General features: G+C 31.4%; 1 protein-coding gene across 1 annotated transcript in view; it reads right to left on the bottom strand.

The window, feature by feature from the left end:
- Positions 1 to 4,784: 4,784 nt before the first annotated feature.
- LOC114328135 (ninein) overlaps positions 4,785 to 26,723 on the bottom strand; it is a 170,777-nt gene continuing 148,838 nt past the window's right edge. Inside the window, exon 8 of the mRNA XM_050648310.1 lies at positions 4,785 to 25,889. Within this exon, the coding sequence (XP_050504267.1) occupies positions 25,654 to 25,889 (236 nt within the window). The 3' untranslated portion in view covers positions 4,785 to 25,653. The remainder of the gene's footprint in view (positions 25,890 to 26,723) is intronic.

Raw genomic sequence — 26,723 nt, forward strand, 5'->3', positions numbered from 1 at the left:
AACATAACCAACAGGAAAACAAAAATATCCAGAAAAGCAAAACGAACATTTTATTACTCTTTGAGATTTTTGGTATTACTAATAATTTTTAAGTTAATTCCATAAAAAAATCCATTTTTTTTTCAAAATTAAAAAAAATGTTTTATTTTAAACCCATTTTTTTTTCAAAAAATTAGCACTTTAAACCAATAAAACTTATAGATAATATAAACAATACATAAATAAAGTAACTTGTGAAGCGGTAATGATTAGTTTTATTTAAGAAGCTAATTAGGGGGTGATTCTCGCGATTTTTTTAGCAAAAATAAAAAAGACCAGCAATATTTTGAGCGTAACTCACTCACTTTAATGTTCAAAGTTTTTTTAAAAACAAAAATAAACCTTTTTTAAACACTTTAAAAAGTAATGAATTTTCCCCGAAAAGAGCTCCGTTTTTGAGTTATTTCAAATTGAAATATTCGATTCGGAATTTGACGAAGAAGAACCTACTTTTCGTTAGCTACAACTCTGCTTCTACTGGGTCTACAGACCTTATGTATATACCATTTTTTTCAGTTTTTTATAAGCTATATTTTTGCTAAGAATATTTTTTCGCTAAAATACTTACTTTTTGAGTTATCTGCGGAAAACTGTCCAAAAACATGTTTTTTTTTTGTTAAAAATAAACATATTCACTCGCAAATAACTCGAAAAGTATTAACTTAGTGAAAAAACTCTATAGAACAAAAGTTACTTAGAATTAGTCATTTTATACAATTTCGGACGTATTTTGAAAGTATATTTTTTCACTCCCGAAGAAATACCTACTTTTCACCCCGTATTTACCAATTTTTGTAAAATGGAGGGGATGTAGAATTTTAAACTTTTTCTTATATAATAATAGACAATTTCAACTACCATTCCCAAATTTTCATCCTTCCTTTATTTTTTTGGAGATTTTCGTAAAATTTTGTGTTCCCTGATCGGGCTAAAAGCTTTTCCAATCCATCAACTTCTACTTCAAGCCAAAACTTACCCAATCCATCGTCTATTGAGTTCTCTTTTAGTGGCTGTTCAGATAACGAGGATGATTTTGTAAATTTATAATTAAATATGTGACTTAATAATTATTATTAGCTCTATAATAAATACTTATAAAAAATAAAATATCTTTTAATGACAATGACCTCATTAAATACGAAGTAAGATGGGTTGAAATTCGTCCATGTCTTGGTTAATTTGTTTTGGATTTTTTTCGCGTAGGTAGTCGAAAATCTCTACATTCATCCTGAAATATGCTTGAATTTGACGAGATCCTCCTGTAGCTCTTTGAATAAATGGTGAAATTCACCTTGGCCACCGCGGGATTGATTAATAGGATGAATTTCCTCTCCCACAAGTCAGGAAGTACCACGTTTTGAATGAGTTTTCGAAAAAAAAAAAAACTATCAATGACTGCCGAGTGGGAAAGAACTGAAAGACTCTCGCGTGACTCCTAGCTTCCACTCTAGCTTGGCACTTCTTTGTGAAAACAAAATGTGAAGAATGTATGGCAAACACTGAAACACAAAATACTGAATACAGTAAAAAATTTATATGGTGTAAATAAAACTAACAGTAAAAACAAAATGACTTTATGGTTAAACAGATGAAAAATATAAACAATATAAAGAGCTTAAGAGCGCAGGCGCAAATATTTTACGGCTATCCCTACTTTTTCTTTCTTTACACGGCAAATTGCGTGTAGTAAAACTCTGGTATCTAGTACATAAACATTACTTGACAATGACATTGTCACCATTAATTTAGAGATGACTTTTGAATGTTCTTGGATGACTGTTACTTGTATAATCGCTTAAATTATTAATTAAATTAATTAATATGATAACTTTTTCACTAACTATGTATTCAGTGATTATAATAATTTATAAACTATGCAATAAAAATTAATACTTAATCGAGAAAAGAGGAAAAGTAATTTTTTTAATAATACAGTATGTCGCTGTAAGTTGTATCCATATGGAAAACTTTTTTATTATTAATTTTACGAAAAAAAGTTATTCTTCATAAAAAGCTCTGCATGGTCCAAAACCTAAGATTTAGCCATCAAATATCAAAATTTTTGAATATTATACGAGGTATGTCAAAAAGTTTGAATTTGATTCAAGAGTAAAGTAGCTTTATTTCTCACAATATTGAAAATTGCTATTATGAAAAGTTGTTTGTAATTAAAAACTATATTCTAATATGCAATTACATCCTTCTAATTGAAAAAAAATTTTTTTTGAAAAATTATGGATAAATAACATTATTTTCAGTTTTTTCAATTCTGATAACTCTTTTATTATTAATTTTACGAAAAAAATTCTTAATAAAAAGTTCTGGATGGTCTAAAACCTAAAATACAACCATCTTATATCAAATTTTATACGAGGTATGTCAAAAAAGATAAATTTAGATCAAAAGTAAAGTACATTTATAGTTCAGAATATTTCAATTAGAAGTATGTAATTACATACTGGAACATAGTTTTTAATTTTAAATAACTTTTTAAAATAACAATTTTCGATATTGTGAAAAATAAATGTATTTTACTCTTGAGCGAAATTCATATTTTTTGACATACCTCGTATAAAATTGATAAAATTTGACATAAGATGGTTGTATTTTAGGTTTTAGACCATGCAGAACTTTTTATTAGGAATCACTTTTTTTCGTAAAATTGATAATAAAAGAGTTATCTGAATTGAAATAACTGAAAATAATGTTAGTTATCCATAATTTAAAGAAAAAAAATGTTTCAATTAGAAGGATGTAATTGCATATTAGAATATAGTTTTTAATTCCAAACAACTTTTCATGATAGCAATTTTCAATATTGTGAAAAATAAAGCTACTTTACTCTCGAGTGAAATTCAAACTTTTTGACATACCTCGTATAATATTAAAAAAATTTGATATTTGATGGATAAATCTTAGGTTTTGGACCATGCAGAGCTTTTTATGAAGAATAACTTTTTTCGTAAAATAAATAATAAAAAAGTTTTCCACATGGATACAACTTACAGGGACATACTGTATATTGTTACTATGGAACGCTTAGATAAATTTTGAACATCTTTAATAACATAAAATTGGAGTTCTCCCAACAGGCAGATGTGACTGTGGAACTAGCATAGCTAATCTAAATCATATATTTTTTAACTGTCCCTTACATCTCAATGCAAGTATGTGGCTGCTACAAGAATTGTTGAAAGCAGGTTTAAGTACTCCCCTAGACTTAAATGTACTATTAAGTGAGGATAACATTAAAATTTTTAAACTAATTATGACATTTCTTCAAAAAATTAAATTAAAAGTGTGAATGTAAAACTAATCGTTTGAATGAATAGGTATTTCCTTTGTATTATGTAATGTATGAATGAGATATTTCCTGTAATTAATTATATTATTTTGTAACCTATGTAGTTCGAAAAAAAAAAATTATATATTAAAAAAAAAGATTAAAACAAATAATAATAAAAAAAATATATTATAAAAAAAAAATTAAAAAAAAAATAAATAAATAAAAAAATAAAAAAAAAATAAGTAAATCACTAAGAGGTTCTAAATCTCCGCGAGGATGAATCGGATTTAGTTCTTACCGTAGTGAAAAAAAAAACAAAAAAAAAACAAAAATTAATATAGTTGTATTTATTAACATAGTAAGTAGGCATTATTATTTGTAAGCTTTATTTTTGGTATATACTGGGCAATTTTATACTTATGAACGAATAATAATTTTATATGTAGTTACGTGGCTAAAGGTTCTGAACCAAGGCCAGAATAAAAAAAAATAACAAAATACTTGGATCCTGGTGTATTCTCTGCTTGGGATCTTCCATAAACAATAAATAACTTTTTATTAATTTCACGTCATTATTCGTTAATATTCATTTGACAAAATAAATTATTTGTCAAATACACTATCAATATTATTAAATAAATAACTCAAAATATTCCTGAAGCCGTGTCAAATATCTAAAACTGTCTGTCTTGTCAGCACATTATGTTCGACTGAGTGCGTTGTATGACAAAGACAGCGAATGTTCGATTTGGAAAATATTAACCTAGACATGGGTTCATTTTTTTTCGAATCCTTAAAAAAGTAATAAATATTTTTGAAAAATTTAAACGCAGAATGTGAGACTAAATTATTACCGAGGGCCGAAAGTCCCTTAGAATACATAAAAAGTTTCTTTTGAATGAGATATTTGAAATTAAAATCACACTAAATTTTCTCTTAGTTTTTCACCCCTGTAACTTAATAAAATAAACATTATAGAAGTTTTCAGGGAATTTCGGCCCTCGGTAATAACGTAATCTTTCATTGTGCGTTTAAATTTTTCAAAAATACTTATTAATTTTCTTAGGATTAAAAAAAATTAATCCCATTTAAATAGCATTGGAGCCGAAAGTTTGCGCCTATCCCCTTAACAAAATAGTGAAAAAGGTTATACTCGAATCAAAACAACGATCCAGATAAGATTTTGGAATCAAATCGGAAGAAGACAGCCCAAGCAACCAAACACTATTTTATAAAGTTATAAAAGGTCATGACGACGATTTGGTTCCTGTTTCTCGTTTACCGAGTAATACTGGACTGCTTCTACTGTTCTGGTTATTCCTCTTTGAAGCCATCTAATTTCAATGTTTAAGACATTGATCTAAAGTCTTTTCACTTCTTTGACAGCATTTCTTAATTTGCCAGCCTGATAATATCAGATGTCGAAATAATAAGTAAGGACTACAAAAAAGACTCAATACAGTATTAATAATTTATTAATATGACACTTGTGATTAGTATTTAATATTTAACAATGTTTATGTCTTTGGATGATTGATATTTAAAGCAATTGTCATGATACTTGGCTACAAACAGACATTCTAACGACTTCTAGGAAAGAATAGAATATTAGTCTCCTTTTCTTTATTTCTTATAATTATTATTAAATAAAGACTGATCATTCACTCAATAACTTTTTTTCCCAACATTAATTCACTTCCTTTTAATTCCATCTTCAAACTTTTTATTTACCTTAAGATATTGAATAGAACATAATAATAAGAAGAACATAATAAGAATAAGAATTGGATATGTTGAACATTATGCGCCATGATTGCGTGTAAATACCCGCCATCTGGTAGTGTCACCAAGACTGATCGCATTAAGATATAATATGCAATATGACACAAACATAGTCAACTATTACCGTTGTTTTTATAGGGATAGTTGGTCAGCCCAATAGGAAAATTTGTTTGATTCAAATTGAGACAGTCACCAGATGTCCCCACAATTTCTGTCAGGGTCGCAATGTCAAAATGCACAGACACCAAGTTGGATACGATCCTATTCATAACACCCCAACTCGTATACATATTAAGAAAAATAAATGTATAAAAATAAATATAAAATATATGGAAGAATATATTTAGAAATGGAATTAATGATGCCATGCTATTACCTATATTATAATAGGTGCGTTCGCGGGTACAGTTGACAAATTGTCGCCGACAATTTCTAACCTCACTTAATATAAATAATACCGTTAATAGATAAATATACAAGGTATATTTACTTTTAATTAATATTAATAACTAATTATTAAATTATACTAGGTAAATATATCTTGTATATTTATCTATTAACGATATTATTTATATCATTTTAAAGTGCGCATGCGTTTTGCTGCCAATTTGTCGCCGACTAGTCGCCGACAGGCTCCCGCGAACTCACTTATTGTATAGTAGCATGACATCATTAATTCAATTTCTAAATATGCTCTTCTATACGGGTGTTTCATTAATAATTGTCCATATAGTAACTGGAGAATTCTTAGCATAAAATACGAAGATTTAACCTAAAACACTTAAATAAAATGTGGTTCCTTACTGAGTTACAGGGTGTTTTATCTAAAAATTATTTTTGCTCAGCGTTTTAAAACTATTCGACGTATCCGTTTCATACTTGGCAGTAAGTGCGACTACTATACACCCTACTAAATTATGATAAACAAACGTTTCTGGCTTCTATCAGAGGCGTACGACAGGGGATAGTGAATGGTTGACCCTTCTCAAATTCTACGCCACTGGAGGAATTACTATTTTAGTGTCATTTTTAAATTCTCCAATACTTTCTACGTAAATAATATACTCCTCATTGGTAACGATAAAGTCATTAGTTTTCGAGATATTTGAAGTTAAATATGAAAATTAATCAAAATAACACAGTTATTTTGATTAATTTATGATATGATTCATATGATTAAAATTTAAAAATTATTTTTACCCAGTACTTTCAAACTATTTGGCGTGTCCTTATCATACTTGGCAGAAAGTGTAGGTACTGTACACCCTACTGAATTAAGATAAATAAACGTTTCTAGCTACTACCAGAGGCGTACGACAGGGGGTACTGGCTGGTTGACCCTTCCCAAATTCTACGACACTGACGAAATTGATATTTCAGTATAATTTTTTGATTGTTCAATACTTTTTATGTAAATAATATACTCTTCATTCGTAACGATAAAATGATTAGTTTTCGAGATATTTGAAATTAAAAATGAAGCGACACAATACATTAATCAAAATAACCGTGTCGTTTCATTTTGAACTTCAAAGATCTCCAAAACTAATGACTTTATCGTTACCAATGAGGAGTATATTATTTACGTAGAAAGTATTAGAGAATTTAAAAATGGCACTACAATAGTAATTCCTCCAGTGGCGTAGAATTTGAGAAGGGTCAACCATTCACTATCCCCTGTCGTACGCCTCTGGTAGTAGCCAGAAACGTTTGTTTATCATAATTTATAGGGTGTATAGTAGTCGCACTTACTGCCAAGTATGAAACGGATACGTCGAATAGTTTTAAAATGCTGAGCAAAAATAGTTTTTAAATTTTTAGATAAAACACCCTGTAACTCAGTAAGGAACCACATTTTATTTAAGTGTTTTAGGTTAAATCTTCGTATTTTGTGCTAAGGTTTCTCCAGTTACTATATGGACAATTATTAATGAAACACCCTGTATATTTATTTTTCTTAATATGTATGCGAGTTGGGGTGTTATGAATAGGATCGTATCCAACTTGGTGTCTATGCATTTTAACGTTGCGCCCCCGACAGAAATTGTGGGGACATCTGGTGACTGTCTCGATTTGAATCAAACATATTTACCTATTGGGCTGACCAACTATCTCCCTATATAAACAATGCTATTACTAACATTTCTTGGTTTTTTTAATTCTTTGAGGCACTTTTCCCCCTCTGTGTCCCCGCTTTCGTTTGTAAGAATTCGTCAATGGGGTTCTAACCTAAATGTTCTTCTTCGTCTTATTCTTTTTATGGGCTATGTTTTTAATAATTCACATAACCCTCAATGTTCTAGACTAAGGGGGTTCGTGAAATGATATTTTCAGATACTTCTATTTTAATTGATTTTGTTAGGCTTCTCTGCTCACATGTCACTGGTAAGTAGCTTGTTCTCTCTACGACTAGTTGTTTTCCTGTTTTGTGTATTCTTTAAGCCGTTCTCTTTATGAAGATGTCTCAAACTATCCCTACCTAAACGTCTTTGGTAATTTTCCAGCCATTTTTCTGTCCAACTATTCGTAATTTACCAATATTCCAACAATTGCCTTAAATAGTATGCTATAAAACTCTATAACAAAAATAACATTACTTTAATATTATATCTCCGTATACAACCTCTAGATAAAGTTAAATAAACTTCACACCCTTCTTATTTGTATAAAAAAATAACAGGAAACATTCACACATTGAGATTACGCGTCTGTAAGTGATTATTAAAAACCTTACATAGTATAGTTATAAAGTTTTAATATGTACACACTAGCCGGAAAAACACTACTTAGACTTTTTTATTTGGCTTACCCTCTTGCGTTATACATAAGAACCAAGGAATAAAAATAGGTTGGCAACACTGGGAAATCGTTCGAAAAGCACTGCCCAGCCAACACATGCTTTGAGTTGACAGTTCATAGATTTCAATGGACTGGTTATGTAACGGGATTGCTAAGGGGAGTCCTGGTATTGATACACTGCGGTGCAAAAAAATCGATCCACTAAAAAGTTGGTCATTTTTGATGTTTCGAATTTCCTAAACCAGTTGTCCGATTTAAGTAATTGTTTATCACGTTATAGCCTTATTCATTGACAATATCGCTGTAATAATATTGTTGCTAGACAGTCAAACTGTCATTGTATACCGGGTGTACGAATCAAACTGTCTTTTTTTCTCAAAGTTCACATCACCCTCTGGATTATTCTAGCATTTATGTATGTATGTATTACACCGTTCTTAGGCGTCAATGCCCTTCGGTAGGGATCTATGGGGGAGTATCACCGAGCCGCAAGCCCTTATCCCTTGCCGTACTGCTCCCTCATAGGTCGATCAGATGCCCGCATATTCCAGTCTAAGCGCCAGATTCATATTAAGAATTTTATACTGGCGCGTTAGCCTTTTTGTTTTTCCGATGGCCTGGGCTGGGCTTGAACTCACATACCTTAAGGCGAAGTGAAGTGTGGGTCAGCCGCTAGTCGCACTGAGCTATCCGATCGACTTCTAGCATTTATAAAATACTGAAATTAAAACCCAACTATAGCCTCAGGTTTTCTTAACATTTTGTCTTTCGATGCACTCGCTTATGTTGGATAATAAAAAAATTAGGTACTTTAACAACTGGTCATGTTCGTCATCAGTACAGGGTATTTCTAAATAAGTGCGACAAACTTTAAGGGGTAATTTTACATGAGAAAAGATTGACAATTTGCTTTATAATCATATGTCCGCAAACGCTTCGTTCCGAGATACGGGATGTTCAATGTTTTTTTTACAAACTCACGATTTATTTATTGTTTTAAAACCAGTTGAGATATGCAAATCAAATTTGGTGGGTTTTAACACGTAGTTATTGCACATTTTTTGACATACAATTAAGAATTTAATATTCACCATTGGCGCGCACACGGGTATTATGACCGATAATATTACCCGTGCGCACGCCAATAGTGAATATACAATGTTTAATTGTATGTTAAAAAATGTGCAATAACTACGTCTTAAAACCCACCAAATTTCATTTGCATATCTAAACTGGTTTTAAAGCAATAAATAAATCATCAGTTTGTAAAAAAATTGAACATCCCGTATCTCGGAAACGAAGCGTTTGCGGACATATGATTATAAAGCAAATTATCATTATTTTCTCATGTAAAATTACCCCTTAAAGTTTGTCGCACTTATTTAGAAAACACCCTGTACTGATGACGAACATGGGCAGTTGTTAAAGTAGCTAACTTTTTTATTATCTAACATAAGCGAATGAATCGAAAGGCAAAATGTTAAGAAAACCTGATGTATAGTTGGGTTTTAATTTCAGTATTTTATAAATGATAGAATAATCCACAGGGTGATGCGAACTTTGAGAAAAAAGCAGTTTGATTCGTACACCCGGTATACAATGACAGTTTGACTGTCTAGCAACAATATTATTACAGCGATATTGTCAGTGAATAAGGCTATAACGTGGTAAAAAATCGCTTAAATCGGACAACAGGTTTAGGAAATTCGAAACATTAAAAATGACCAAATTTTTAGTGGATCGATTTTTTTGCACCGCAGTGTAGATTGCCCAGAAAATCCCTACAGAGTAAATGGCAACATGAAAGAATAATAGAGAAGTCGCGGAGAGTGAATGAGTTCTGTAGTGAACTTGTCAAGAAGAGTCCTGATATTGATAGATTGTGAAGAAGTGCTATAGAAAATAAACTGTAGACTGGAAGAGCAAAAGGGATACCATGGACAAGATGGGAAAGTGAAGAATGTAGTGAGGTTATCCATAAAAGCACTAACATTGAGAGAGTGCCAACAAAAGCCCTAGAGGGTAAAATGCTGGCCAGAAGAACAAAACATTCGCGACTGAACCGGGTTAAACACACAGATGCTTTTAGGAAAAGCAGAAAATAAAGACGAATTTGCAATGGTTATAGCAAATCTTCACTAGTGGAGTCGGCACTAGAAGAACAAAAGAAGGGCCACGTAAAAGATATGAGAGTTGCATTATCTCATGAGGTTTCCAAAAAGGGCCGTGAGATTGGTAGATTGGCGAGTAGCTTCGTAACCAGTAAGATGAAGGCCAGGAGACCAAAAGGAAAGCAATTCTTCTTTTTCTCTCTCATAATCCTTAGTGCCCTTCAGGGAGTCGGATATAGGGTTCCGCCTCTTATTCACTTCTTCCATGCACTTCTATTGGTGGCCAGGTTCTTCATGTCTCTCCTTTCACCTATATCATGGATTTGGTCCATCCATGTCTTCCTTTTCTTCTTTTGTTTCCCAAAGGAAAGGAATGGAAAGGTTAAAATATCAATGGACATTAAATGTGATGGATCATAGAGCTTGGAGAGGAGGGAGGACAATGCCGGTGGCATAAATTGCAGGAATCAAGAGCAAATATGAGCTGTAGCATCACTGGAGGAAGAATATAATTGCTGTAAAAAGTGGCAATACCAAATATTAAATTTGAAATTATTTTAAAACTTATTTCCATTTACTATTATTATACCTAAATACAAGGTAGCTACAAACAATATATCAAGAGCTACAGTGTTGCCATATTGTTTCTGTTATTGGTTCCCGCTGAATACACACAGGTACGTATGCCATATAGAAAAATAAATTAATACAGATATCGAACTTACTAATAAAGTAATCATTTTTGTACTTATATATTCAAATCATTAACAACAAAGTGCAAAAACCAAAAAATATATCGTTGGCATAGATGGGCATGCAATAAATTAATAAAATAATGTTAGAAAAATCTAAAACATTGTCATGGAACTATGAAAAAGTGTATGTCTTCGCTAATAATGCCTTGTTTCCAGGTTTATGCCATTCTCCTTCTAAAAAAAAATTATTTTTCTATAACTTCATGGAGAGACAATGTCTATAATTTATAATGTCAATAACACATGGCCTCTTGTTTTAGTTTTTTGGTTTTAATTGAAATCTTTCTTATCCTTCTTTATGGTAGTACTTCGTAAACCACATGGTGCACCACACATGGGACATAATATTAAAGACTAAAACATTCAGTTACATCCAAACATTCAGCTAACATAAAAAAATCAGCTACATCCAGAAATATATTTTGCCATAAGTATTGTTTTCACCTTTTTGTACGGCTTAAGGCAAGAATTTCTTCTTTATTTATTAATATTTTTTTAATGGCATAGACATTTTAGTCATTCAGCTAGTCACAATGGTTTAACAATAGAGCAGTAATGTGTAGTGTGTGTGTTGAGTAAATATCTTGTTACTTAGTAAAGTCGACTTTATTGTCTTTACAAAGAGACGTTTATTGTATCCGAACGTCTGCGGTGCCTCAGGTGGCTACCGATCTTATTCATTACTTTGTGTATTATAAATGTTATTAGTTAATATAATCTTTTATTTGTTCCTCCATTTCTCTCGGTTCAGATTTGCATTTAAGATAAGACGTAGCTACACCTGAGAGACAGAGCTAGTCGAAGCTTAAAGAATATTGTTCTGAAGCTATTTCTTTGGGGCATTTATGTAATTTATTATGCTAATTGGGAAATAAGCCACAATTTAACTTGAAAAATGATTGTATTAACGTTTCGACTGCCACTTTGGACGTCGTTGTCAAAATACAAATATTAATAAATTAAACAAAAATGTTGTTGCTTAGTAAAAAAATTCTTCTAATTTAATTTAATCTGACTCATTCATATCGGCAATTCAGACATATATTATACATTTTAAAGTAGAAGACTTTAAAATGATATTGCCAATATTTATGAGTTACGTTCCTGGGACGACTTTATTGAAAGACAGTTCATTCGATTAAAGAAATCAACTTTAACTCAAGAATATCTGCCACAAAAAAATTATAGTATGTGATCTGTCTTTAAAAAGACAACCACATGCAATGGTGACAGTAAAATTCTCGTGTTAGTGATTCCATAGTAAATCACGAGGAAAAATCACAATGAACATAGAGTTCAGTGGAAAGATTCAAGTATAGTCCTAAAAGAAACAGATAATAAAAAGAGAAAAATCAAATTAAATTATGATAAATCATAATTAAATTAAATAGTTCTAATTATGCTAAATGAAACCAATTGTGTCGCAAAGTTCTCGGTAGAATGCAGTAGGATGTGGTTACCCATACTAAAAGAGGAAGTCAATAGAAAGAAAATACCACGATTAGTAAGTCGATAATATATCGAGGATAGTACATACTTTATATTTTAGTATTCTTTATATATCTATGTATTATTAATATTATTTATAATTTAAAATAACATACATATAAAATCGGAATTTGGTGTTAGTTTTGAGGGTAAACTGAATGTAAGACCAAATACTTACAATGTTGAGATAGTATCATGAGGTTTTTTCCTCGTCTTTAAAGTCTTCTACTTTAAAATGTATATATATATATATATATATATATATATATAATTATTAATATGTAGTGACTGTTAATAATACAAAAAGAATAATAATATATATATGTATATATATATATATATATATATATATATATATATATATATATATGTCTTCATATCAAGGCGAGATCCGATTTTGGATCTCACCTTGTATTCACGTGTATATAGTGACATCTCGATGTAACAATGGTTGGGGTACAAGGAAATCGATTTTTGTCTGGACCTCATTTTGCACCCCTTTTGGTGAATTTTATATTGCAGTGGTTCCACTAAATCCGCTGTAGAGGGCAGCTCGCGCGATCCGTTGTGTATATGCTAAATATATATTTTGCAGACAACCTGAGATCCGGTAAATTTGGAAACATCGCACATGAATTTCACGGTCAGCTCTCTCACTCGGCTTATGTCTAGCTTTAATAAGAATATTTACATTATTTAAGGGCTCTGTCCAGAAAGGCGATTGTCAAATATCTCGAGACCTAGACGGCATATCGAAAAAACTTTGGAATGCTTTTTAATGGTTTTTCAAAATCTATATACTTATGCAATAGCAGGGTTCTTATTCGGCCTGCAAAAGCGATGGGTGTAGCAACTTTGAATTTTCAACTGAAACCCTTTATTTTTAATTAAATAGTTGAAATTTAGAATTAAAATACACAACTTTTTTTTAATCGATAATAGCTTCTTTAATACAATCGGAAGAGCTTCAAAATCGTCGTTTTGATGACATTTTTAGGGTTTAGGGGTACCTCAGGTAGTTAGCTTAAAACGTAAGAAATAAATTTGAATAGTAACGGATTAAGCCAACACAGAGCCTGTCGCAAATGTATACTTTTCATTAATGTTTATTGATAAACAAAGCTCCAATTCTATTTGACTTCAACTCATTTTAAGGCTATTTCAATAAACTAATCGGTTATTTTTTCAGTTTTTTGGTAAAATATTGTAACTTATAGACGAAAATTCTTAAAATCGGCTATTTTTCATTTAAATCGTCAATAAATAATTAAAATGAGAAAAAATTGGTCAGATGTACATAAATTTTGTTATTCCGTCCATATAGAAACTAAAACAATTCGCACACCTAGTTCAATAGTGCCACAAGTGCAAAACACAATATTCTCGAGAAATGAGCAAAACGCTCTGTAGTAAATGCGTTATGCCCTGTAAATAATTTATTTTGAGAGTGACTGGCTTTAAAATTACAATTTAGGTAGTAAATTATACACTTATTGGCTGGATCTTATTACAATTTATTAAAAATAAAACGTTATTATTGTTTTGATAGTTATGGTGATATTGTATTGTGAAGAAAGTCATTTATAAAACAATACTTAGGAGATACGGCGGCAATATAATGAAAAAATCAATTGATTTTTGCAGTTGTGGCCGTATTGAATTATACCGGTTGTATTGCAGCAGTGTATATTATCGCCACATCTCTCTTGATTTTTGCAGTTGTGGCCTTATTGAACGTATTGAATTACATCGGTTGTATTGTGGCAGTGTATATTATCGCCATATCTCCCAGTTATGGCCGTATTGCATTTTCAAAACCTCCAAAAACCCTACAGTGAAATACCGAAGTAACTTACTTTATACTTATCCAAAACAATATTTTAGTTCAGGCTGTATTGCATTAGATGGGCCATTATATAGGCAATATTTTACAGCCTTAACTCAAAATTCGAATTTTTTGCAGTTGTGGCACAATTGAACTAGGTGTGCGAATTGTTACGTAGTTACACTGAGTGTCATAAAAACCGTGTATTTTTACTCATTTCTTTGAGCTATTTCACTTAATATCCAGATATAAGTTGTATTTTTACATAAGTTATATTAACGTTAAACTGACTTAATTTATAGTTTTATAAGCAACAATTAAGTTTAGCGAAATTTATAAAACCTTGTTTAAATTGTTTTACATGCTCTATAATGCGGTTATCTTAAATTTTGTTTTAAATGTTTTTCTTCTTACTGGTAGACAAAAAATGGCAAAATGTGCATTTTTGACATCAAATTGTTGATATCCAACATAGTTACTACTCAAAATATTAAAAAAAAACTAACCGTCGGTATAACAGGTTGCCTGGTAACCAGATGCAGAACAGTACCATAAATGTTTTCCACTTTTTAGCACTTTCTTTAAGTGAAATTTAAAGTCATTTACCACCAATAACTTATACCCATGTTCACTGATTACCAAATTTGTTACAAGAATTTCAGCGATTTCAGCCATTTTTTCAAAATTTATTTGGATTTTCTCTAGTAATCCTTCCAAAAGACAATACATAAATGATGAGTACCTTTTACACCACCTTCAAGGAGGGTAATTTATACAGGTACATACCTGGAATTATTATATGGACCGTTCACTCTTGTTAGAGTATAGTTCGCTCAAATATGAGCTCTTTTAATCCATTTCAAGCGGTAAATTAGTCCGCTTTTCCTTTAGGTCGTAGTTCATAGGTTGTGATGTTTTTTTGCCTTCTCTACTATCTTCTTCCACTCTCTCAAGTCCTGAATCTTTTCTCTCCAGTTTGCAATTTCCATCTTTGATATATCGTCTAGCAGTTGATCTTCCCATCTTATTTTTGGTCTTCCTCTTGGTCTATTTTTTACTGGTTTCCAGTTCATTATCTTCCTGATCAGTTCTTCTACCCCTCTTCTTTGTGTGTGCCCAAACCATCTGAGCCTTTGTGCTTTAATGAATTTTACTATATCTTCTCCTTTATTTATATTTATTATTTCATGGTTCATGCTTTCTTTATTCCCCTGTTTCTGTCTTTACTGGGCCATGTATTCTTTTCATAATTTTTCTCTCAACTATTCTTAACTTTTCTTCGTCTTTTTTCTTAAGGCACATTACTTCTGCTCCATAGGCTATCACTGATCTGATTGCTGCTGTGTATATTTTTGATTTTGTTTTTTTTTTGCTCAGGTTTTTGTCCTTGAGTAGTCGGTGATATTTCCAATACACTCTATTACCTGCTTTAATTCTTTCGTTTATCTCTATACTCCTTTCGTTTTTGCCGTCCACTATCACCCCCAGGTATTTGAAGCAATCTACTCTCTGGAATGTATTTTCACCTATCTTTATTTCTGTTATTCTGTTTACATTGTCTCTTGTGCTTATAAGATATTTTGTTTTATTCTGATTGATTAATCCTCTCGTCTTTGCTTCTCTTACCAGGGTTAAAAGTGCCTCTTCTAGCCTTTTTTTTTTATCTCGTGCTACCAGTCCCAGGTCATCTTCATATCCTATGATCTGTGTTGAGCTTTGAATAATTGTCTTTTTCAGCCCTGTGTCCCTAATTACTCCTTTTAGAGCGATATTAAATAGTGTCGTTTGTCGTTGACAGACTGTCTCCTTGTCTTACTTCAAGTTCTATTTTGATGTCATTTGTATCGCCCTCATTTGTTTTCACTTTGCTGTTGAGTCTTTTATTGTCATTCTAGTTAGTCTTATTAATTTTGCAGGTATCTCCATTTTTTTCATTTCTTTTATTAATTGTTGTCTGTATATGCCGTCGAAGGCCTGTTGGAAGTCGATGAATAGTATGTGTAATTCTATGTCATGTTCATAGCTTTTTTCAATTGTTTGTGTCAGTACGTGTATTGCATCTATTGTTGATCTTCCTTTTCTAAAACCCTGTTGGTATGGGCCTATAATTTTTTCTGTGTATTGATTTAGTGGGTTTCTTATAATTAATATAATTAATTAATATAATTAATTATGGTCAATATCTTATACGTTGTATTTAGTAGCATAATTGGTCTATAGTTGCAGCACTTAGTTGGAGTTCCTTTCTTAAAGATTGGTGCGATGTGTCCGTTTTTCCATTCTATGGGCATGCTTTCGTCCTTCCAAATTGTAACCATTAACTTGTGCATTCGCTTCGTGAGCTCCTCTCCTCCGTTGATGATCAGTTCGTTGTTGATTTCATCTGTCCCTGGCGTTTTGTTTACTTTTAGTTGTTTTAATTCCTCCATGAATTCCTGATAAGCACGTGCGCCTTCCTCTTCATCTCTGTTATCTTTCATATCCTCATGCTCTGAATATGCCTTATTGTCGTTTTGTATAGGTCCGTGAAATGTTTTTCCCAATCTTTTTTGTTTATTTTTGTGACAGATTTTTTGGTACTGTATTGTTGTTTTATCTATTCGAACAATTTCTTTTTGTCTTTATTATTCGTTTCTAATTCTTGCATTTGTTCAGAGATCCATGTGTTCTTCTTTCTTCTATAGAGTTTCAATGCTTCTTGTTTTTGTTTTCTATATTGGTCCAGTTGTTCCTGTTCGGCACTTTGTAGCCATTTGTTTCTTGCGACGTGCTTCAGTTGACTTTATTGTGAACATTTCTCATCAAACCATTCTTTCGATTCTTTGTTTTTTTGGAATCCTATTATTTGTTCTGCTGTCTCTATTATGCTGTTCTTTATGTTTTTCCATTCTCCTTCTATTTCTATGTGCTCGTACTGACCCAATTTCTGTTCCAGTTGTTCTGTATATTATTGCTTTGTTTCTTGCGTTTTCAGATTGGCTATATTCCATTTCCTCCTTTTTCCTTCCTTATGATTATTTACTTTGATTATTTTAATCTTAAGTTTTGCTATCAACAATATGTGGTCAGTGCCTCCATTTGCCCCTCTATATGACCTTACGTCTTGTACTATTTTTGTCCACTTTTTCGAAATTAGAGTATGATTTATTTGGTTTCCATCCTTTCTTCCTGATATTATCCATGTTATTTTGTGTTCTTTTTTATGTTTATGCCCAGTACTAACTATATATGTGTTTGTTGCTGCTGCTAGGTTGCAGATTTCTCCTCCATTATCATTCGTAGTTTCATGAATGGTTTCTTTGCCAACTACATTACGATTATAGTCCTCCTTTCCGATCTTTGCATTGAAATCACCCAATATTATTAATATGTCATTCCTCGGAATATCTTCACAGGTTTCTTCCAGGATGTCGTAGAATTCTGCTTTATCTTCTTCGTTTGCTTCTTCAGTGGGTGCATAGCAATTGACTATCGAGATGTTGGCTTGTTTATTTTCTTATGTAAGATATCCTTTCATTAACTGCTTTGAATTGTATCACTTTTTCCCTCATTTTTTTGTTCACCATAACTGCCGTACCATTCGTTCCCTGTTTGTTTTCTCCCGAATAATACATGCTAAAGTTTTTCTTCTTAATTTTTCCTTCTTTCTTCCATCGTATTTCCTGTAGGGCTAGGATTTCTAGTTGGTATTTTTTCATTTCAAGAGCTATTTCTTGCATCTTACCTACTGCCAGCATGGTTCTAATATTCCAAGATCCCATTCTAATGGGTTTTGTTCTTTTCTTCTTATTGAGATTCTTTCTTTATTTTGTGTGCGTTATTTTGTTTTCGTTAACCGTTTGCATTGCCGAGTCTTTTTTTGCCATGTCAATATCATATTTCAGCCGCTGTTCTTTGTTTATTTGTTTTTTGAATTTTCTATCAGCTGTTCTCTCTCTTCGTCCCATATCTAGATTTTGCCATTCACTATTAATTTCTTGTAGCCGATTTTCGTTTGCTTACCTTTGCTTATTTCGTCCTTTGCTATTTTAGTTATTTCCTTTTGTATTTCTTTTTTCTTTCGATGTCCAATCTTTATGCTGTTTTAGTTTACGTTTCTTGTTTAGGATTTTCATTTTATCCGTGAGAGCTTCTGTTTCTATTGAGCATACTGTTTCTCCTATTTTTGTTGCACTTCTTAGTTTTATTTGTGTTTGCAACTCTTGGGCAATGAAATTTTTCATTTCTTCTTTTAATTTCTTATAATCATTTGTTTCTACTTTCAACCCAGTTACGATCAAGCTTTTCTTTTTGCTAAATTTCTCCAGTTGCTCCATTCTTTCATGTAGCAGTTTTACTTCTTTTTTTAGTTTTTGATTCTCTGCTTTTACATCCATTAACTCTTTATTGGTTTGTTGTTGTTCTTTCCTTATTTGTTTTATTTCCTGAAACATTTCATCGTTTTTATGCATTAGCTCTTTCATTATTGTAATCATAATATTTTCCATGTCTTCCTTGTTTTCGTTGCCTGCTTTGCTTGGTGACCTTTTTTTAATTTTACTTCTATTAAAACAATCATCCAAGTTTTCTCTTTTGCGTTTCCTTTCATCATCGGTTTCACTTCCTGTGCCATTTTTTCCATTTTCTAGGAGTGCAGCGCTAAATACCTGGAATACCGATATTAGATTATTAACAATACTTAAAAAATGAAAGTTACCAATTCACCGGTAGTTAATGGGTTATCTAAAAATTACCTGCGCACCAGAGTTGCCAGTTGGCCTGTAATTAGGATGGGGGATTAAAATAGATACGAATTCACCGGGACCCGGAAATATGCACACCCTGCTTTTCTAGTTACGTAAGCTCGTCCGATTGGCGCATGACGTCAGCAACAGAGTAAAGCATAATCCCGTCTATGCGTTCGTAATACGAACGCGAATGAAATTTGAGAATAGTACAAATGAATGAATTATGACTAAAAGAAACTAAGTGATTTTTATAGTTTAGAGGAAAATTATTAAACTATTTACTTTTATTTAAATTGATTTTCAGTTATTTGTAAAATTCCCAGTTTCTTGATTATATTGGTATCCGGAAAATAAAAATATTCATATAATCGATATCTAATAAAATTATTATATTTCGTTAGTTGACAAAAATTGATTAGTGGCCTACATATTAGTAAATATAATTTTTACCAAGGGGAAGAAAAACCCCAAAATAAAACCATAAATTTAATGGATTGATAAAAAAACAAAATTTTTTACTTTTTAAATAATGTATTTCATCAGATTTAAGTAAGAGGCTTGGAAAAGACAAAAATAAGTTTTACAGTTTTCATGCCATGCATTTTATTCAAATTTTGTGCATGTGAAATAGACGTACATACAGCAACTATGTAGCAGTTTTCATAATTTTTCTTTTACGCAATGTCAGGTTGTTAAGAGACTTGTTTAATTCTTTAATTCGGAAGTACATCCGAGACCTAAAAAATAACTTGTTCGCTTTGTTAGAAGAGTCTACAGTTACACTTTTGGACATAAGGTTTTCTAAATAATTTTTAGTTACCAAAATGGAATCACCATTCTGTGAAAGTAAAAATTGTCTCCAGTTACTTAATATATGACAAGAGAGTGTCTGATGGTTTACATAAACCACATTTACACAAATGATCAACCCACGTGTACGTTGAAACATCTTCGGATTGAATACTGGAGTCCTTCAATGTATGGCAGATATAACCAGCCAAATTCTCCAAACCATCATACTCGATGTCACTAATGTTTTTTCATTCTGACTCTCATTGAAAACTTGAAAATCCACAACTGTTTCGTTGTTAGAGTCCAGTCTTTGGATCAATTGTCCAGAAATTGGTACATCTGGGATGTCGTCTCTTTAAACGTTCGAAAATTCGTTCCGTTGTCTTTTCTACCCGTATATAACTTTTATAAAATATAATCAAGCTTTTTTAAACACTTTAAAAAAATTTTAATGGGTTTTTCCCCGAAAAGAGCTTCATTTTTTGGTACTATGTATCACGTTAAAATATTTGATTTGGAATTTGAAGGATAAGATCGTCTTTTTATGAGCTACAAATTTACTTTTACTGGTTCTATAGACTATGAATATACCATTTTTTCGTTTTTTTATATGCTACATTTTTTCCAAGAATATTTTTTCGATAAAATACTTTCTTTTTGAGTATTTGCGAAAAACCGCCGAAAAACCTGTTTTTTTTGTTGAAAAGTAAACATTTTTAGTCGCAAGTGACTCTAGTACCTACTACTGAATTAACCTAGTACCTAAGTTAAAAAAACTCTATAGAACAAAAGTTTCTTAAAGTTAGTCAGATCTGTTTCCGGACTTATTTTAAACATATATTTTTTCACCCTCCAAGTAAAAGCAATCAACGGCACAAATTCAACTTTGAAGTGGGGGTGGGTAGAACCTAAATCCAAATTTTGATGCAATTAAGAGTTGACCCTGAAAATTATGTGTGTTTCTTTTTATCTTTTAAATCATTTTACTTAAAATCATTTTTAAACTATCAAATAATAATTACATATTGAGTTATTTTATTTTTTAAACTTTAATATTAATTATAAAAGTTTTTACTTCCTTGTAATGTACATATTTTTAAAACAAGCAATCATTTAAATAATTATTTTGTAACAATTTGTATTATTTAAGAATATAATAATTACATTTTGGTTTCGTAGTAAGTGTTTTTTAAGAATATTAATGTATAGTTTGAAAATATTGTATTTCAAATAATTATCATTATTAAATGGTTAATATTTGTGAAGTATTTTTTTCTTTTTTCACACCCTTATGTATGTAACAAAACTAAGGGACTTAAATCGTAGACGTTAAAGCCACAAAAGAAGCGATATTTAAAAGATACATAAAGAATTCGAGACAATGCTGTTGCTGCCGGCATTTACTCCGCCCACTATATATCTGTATATCGTGGGAAATATACAGTACAATACGAGCTCCAATCGCTTGACTAATACTCTTTAGAGCTGGCATCAGTGTGTGATCTCGCGTTGATCGGTAAGTATCTAAAATTTCGTATATAAGTCCTCCCCTTTACTTTTCAGCTACGGATCTCGTTTCGCTGTAAATTTATCAGAAAAATTTAAGTACAAAAATCTTTTCCCCTCTAAGTGTGCCATGATTAATATGTCATTAATAAAGATAGTTATGAAACATATACTCCAATAATTAATTTCCTATTGGTGGATCTCGGGTTGTCCTCGATTTAGTCGGATCTCGCCTTGATATGAAGACGTATATATATATATATATATATATATATATATATATATATATATATATATATATATATATATATATATATATATATATATATAAAACAAAATAAGTTATCAATCAAGTAGCACAGAAAACGACAAAATATCGTTCCCATGCCACCCGATTAACAACAGGTGGAACTTTCTCTGGTTACTACCCCCCGGATTTTCAAAAATTATAAATCATACGGGTGCCGAGACGAAATTATGATGAGGGAATTTTAAATAATTAACGTTCCATCTGCTCAGCGTGGTAAAAGTTCCAACGAGAATGATTCCTTAGTACTCCATAAAACAGTAAATGAATTAAAAATGTATAAACATTTTCAATTTCTTTGCAATCCGAAAATGCAGCAGCATTATACTCTAGTTAAATCGGAGAGTGCAGGAAGAGTCTATACCGGTTTCGGGTATTTTTTTTACCCTCATCAGTAGTCCCATATCCTCTTCTCTCCAAATTAACCAGGTACCTCGCTTTGGGCCGTGGATATCCTAGAGACGTCTACCGAGAAACAAAATAAGTTATCAATCAAGTAGCACAGAAAACGACAATAAATATCGTTCCCATACCACCAGATTGACAACAGGTGGTATAAACAAAAAAAAAAAAAATACCCGAAACCGGTATAGACTCTTCCTGCACTCTCCGATTTAACTAGGGTATAATGCTACTGCATTTTCGGATTGCAAAGAAATTGAAAATGTTTATACATTTTTTATGTATAATATATATGTCTGAGTTGCCGATATGAATGAGTCATATTAAATTAATTTATCAGAAGAACTTTTTTACTAAGCAACAACATTTTTGTTTAATTTATTAATATTTTGTATTTTGACAACGACGTCCGAAGTGGAAGTCGAAACGTTAATAAAAACATTTTTCAAGTTGAAGCCTAAAGAAAGCATCCAATGTTATAGGTAGTAAGTCCACTCCTATACATTGGTCATTGTTACATATTGATACAATGCTCAATTCAAATATTCTTTACCTGTAAACAAAAATTCGTCACATCTGTGCTAACGATATTAAACCTCCGTGCTGGTACACTAGAACTATGTCATATTAGACCGATTTTATTCAAAGCGATCATCATTTTGTATAATACCTACCTGAGATATCAATTCCTTAAAAAAATACAGACGAGAAAAATGCTGTAAATACATGCAAATTTTAAAGAATGATTGTTAGTGAGGTGATAATAGGATTGAACTATTATTAAAGTAGCTTATAGTATCACTTCGTTGTCTAACTAAAACTGAATATTAAAACTATCCTATTCAGGTTAAAAATTAAAAATAAAGATGGCCACTATCAGTATTACCAACAAACAATCTGTACGTCATATGTTTGACGTCTTCATCTCGTTTTTTGAGGTTAGATTTATTTTGATTCTTGATCAAGTCTTAAAAAAGTTGAATTTGGTTGATTTAGATTAAACATAACCTCAAAAAATGAAGGCTTGACGTCACAACACTACGGCTCTAGTGAAATAAGTTTCAAATGGATAGTGGCAAAAATACGTTGTGTTAAAGGTAGTTAGCTAATCTTAAACCACCTATGCACATCAGCCTTGAATACCATATTATTATAGTTATACTGCCTTACGTAATAAAACACTCGTATTCTAAAGTTATTCCGTATTTATATCTAGAATAGTTATCCTAAGTATAAGGTAGACATAATACGAAAATAATTTGTTACCAATAAACTCGGTATAAGTTAGTTATAAGTATTCCCACTTTATTCCGAAATAATAGTTTGGCAACAGCGCAATCTTCTACACAAATGCATAAAACGACTATACATTGGGTGAAATATGTCAATTTTGACTTTTCTCTGCAACTAACAAACCAAATTCCGTCATTTTTTGATGAACTACCCGCAGTTGCTTTTCCCTTTACGAGTCGTATAAACTCAAAAAATGTAGATTTTTAACATCAAATTTTACTTCATAATTTTTTGATAGGCTCTGGCCCATTGTTGTATTTTCTGCTATATTTTAATAAATCGTTATTTCTTATCTTGTATGTTGAGTTTGACTATTTCATAAAATGGCTTCCAATAAAAGAGAACTTTGTATTTTCCGCTATATTTTAATAAATCGTTATTTCGTATGTTGTATGTTGAGTTTGAGTATTTCATAAAATGGCTTCAAATAAAAGAGAACGTTGCATTAAATGGGAAAGTGAAGAAAAGTAAACAAATTGATTTATTATACTTATAAATACAATGTAAATATGTTAATTTCAGCATATTATGAAGAATATTGTAAGAGATGTTCTACATATTATAGAAAATAAAGACCTTATTTTTCTTGTAGAGTGGAGAATAAGCCTCCTCCTCGCTTGTTCACAATAAGTGAATCACCTAATAATTTTTATAAAAACCTTACATCATCTTTAGGAAACCGGATTTTTATTCTGCATTATTTTAAAAGGAATTTATGCTTTCTTTGAAAGTTTTCCTTTTTCGTGTATTTTCCATCATGTTAATTAAATTATCAACTTCCTCGTTAGCCGCAATACCTCTTAAACACATTTTTTATTATATATCTACTCTCTGATCTACTCACAAAACAAATCAAAAAATAATATATTTTTGTCTCTGATGACTTTGACAGTCATAAAATAGTTTATACCAGACTTAAACAAGGGTGTGGGTCGGTATAAATTTGGAATGAATTCTTATACCAAGTATAACCTATACCTAAGTTATTCCATGTTTATTGGTAGTGATTTTGCCTATATCTGATTTATTCTCATTATAACTTTTATACTTGGTTTATTAGTAACAGTGATACGAGTTTTTGCAAAAATGTTTATGTAATAGAATAAATGCTAGAAAAAAGTACAAATTTAGCAAAAAATGGTTTCGACAGCTCTACTATTCATCATCAACAGCTATTCCATCCATCGTCGATGTAAGCCTCCCTCAGGTGTGTCCATTAATTTCTGTTCGTTGTTTTTTCTATCCACTCGGGACCAGTCATTCGCTTGATGTCATTAGTCCTTCTGGTTTGAGTTCTGCCTCTACTTCTCTTGGTCTCCATTCAACAATTCGCTTCGTCCAACGCTTGTCTTCCATTCTTCCTATGTGTCATGCCCAGTTCTATTTTAACATAGCAATCTTTTGGAATACATCTGTTACCTTTGATCGTCCTCATATTTCTTCATTGGATTTACAATCGCTGAGCTTAATGTTAAGCATTCTCTATTCCATAGCTCTCTGAGTTACTTAGAGTTTGTGGACTATGTTGTTGTTAAAAGTCCATGTTTCAGTTCCATATATCAGAACCGGCAATACGCACTGATCGAGATCTTTTGCCTTTAAAGTATTTGCTAAGTTTGAGTTGAATACTGTTTGTAATCATCCAAAAGCTGTCCATTCTAAGGAACATCTTCTATTTAAATCAGTCTTTAGTACATAGTATATAGTTATGATTTATTTATATTTAGCATATAGCTTTGATAGTGGAATTTTTGTCCTAAGTATATATAAGACTCAACATTTTCTATATTGTTATTGTCCAGAGATATATCCTCAGTTATATCTAGAGTTTCGTTTAAAATATCTGACTAGTTAGCAAACTAAATTTGAAATATCTCTATCACTCAAACAAAAAAATCTGTAATTCGTTTTAAATAGGACAGCGTATCAGTCACCAAAAGGCATTGCATGTGTCTTTTCTTTCCGTTCACACCATGACATTTGAGAAGTAGCAGGGGAAGACAAACTCGGAGAAAAAGACAAGATTCTTGAACAAACTCACTTAGCGCCCTCTACTGTGGACGAAACAAAATACCACTATTGTATATGCCTGAACTAGGTAGCAACCTCTACAAAAGAGGTATTTTCAAATACTTTACCGGTTACTATATAGTTCAAAGACACATTTTATGCCATTCAAAGTATATGGCACTGCATACATCTCTACCACACTGTATAGTAGGACATTTGTTTAAGAATCCTGCTTTTTTTCTCTCCTAGATTGTCTGCGACTTCTACTTCTCAATCTTTAGGAAAAATACACAAGGTGTTCCTACCTTCTGGTGCCTAATGTGCTGCTCTCTACCAACTAAATCTGATTTGTTTATTCCAAAGACACATCGAATTTTCGCAATTATCCATTTAAAAAATTTCAAATTAATAAATCGAATACCAGTTCCTCTATATTATAAAGAACATAACTAAGAGTTTCTTCACCAAATAAAAATAATTGTCATCCAGATACTGGAAATATAACTTAAACTGAAAATAAATAAAACTTCACTATACGGAATTAGAGTTACAATGAGCTAGCATGTGACACCGTTGTTCTTCCAGCCTTTGCTTGCTGGCGATAAGGTACGAGTTTTCGACATAGAGGTCCTTCACCAGCATGTCAGTCTTTTCTAACTTGTCCAACTGCTCCCGATTTATCCGGACTTGTTGGTCGAGTTTCTCTTGGTAGTATTTCAGCTTGGAGTGAGTCTCGGCTTGTTCTCCGCTAAATTGGTGCCAGAAATCTGTAGAAATTCGAAAATCTTACTAAATATATAATATTAAATGATTATTTGATCAATATTTTTGATCAAGTGTTCAATAATTAAAAGGAATTTACTTAAAGGCTATAGCTGGATAAGATGGTAAAATCTCGGTTGGATTCTTATTTGGGATTGCGCACTCGAAAATACATATTTAGAAACCCCTTTAGCCAAATTTTTACCTCCCTATGTGGCTAAAGGGATCTCCTATCGAAAAAAATGTGTTTTTTTTTTATCAAAAAACACTCTTGTTTTGTTAAGATTTTTTGGATCAAAATTGAGGTCAAGAAAAATATTTGAATTTTTTAAATAATTTTTGGGCTATGTAGGTAATTTATTGCAAACATCTAAATAATTATTTTTCGTGTCTTTTTTCCGTTATTTTGAATGACGGGGTTAGATTTACGATTTACTCTCCAGAACATCCTCAAAATTCGAAAAAAAAAATTTTCGGTGTGAGCATGTTTTGATCTGAAAATGACAAATCTGATCCCGCGATTAGAAATAACAAAAGAATTTAGCAAAAATAGTTATTCCCTGACATTCAGTTGATAGGCTATTGATTATGTACTTTAGAAAGGAACTATAACGTTAACGGGATTTTTTTGTTTCATATGGTCAATGGACCTCTAGATATAAAAAAACCGCGAAGTGCTACCATTTAAAGGGATGAATTAGTCTTTAGGCACAGGGTGCATTAGGGTGAGTTCTATGCACTTTTGGTACAAACACGTCTACAGAAAAATTGTTCCAGATTAAATTTACTATCGAAATATCACATTTTAAAGTCAAAAATATTTTTATTACAAAAATATA

This window comes from Diabrotica virgifera, chromosome 4, assembly GCF_917563875.1.
Source record: "Diabrotica virgifera virgifera chromosome 4, PGI_DIABVI_V3a".
NCBI lineage: Eukaryota > Metazoa > Arthropoda > Insecta > Coleoptera > Chrysomelidae > Diabrotica > Diabrotica virgifera.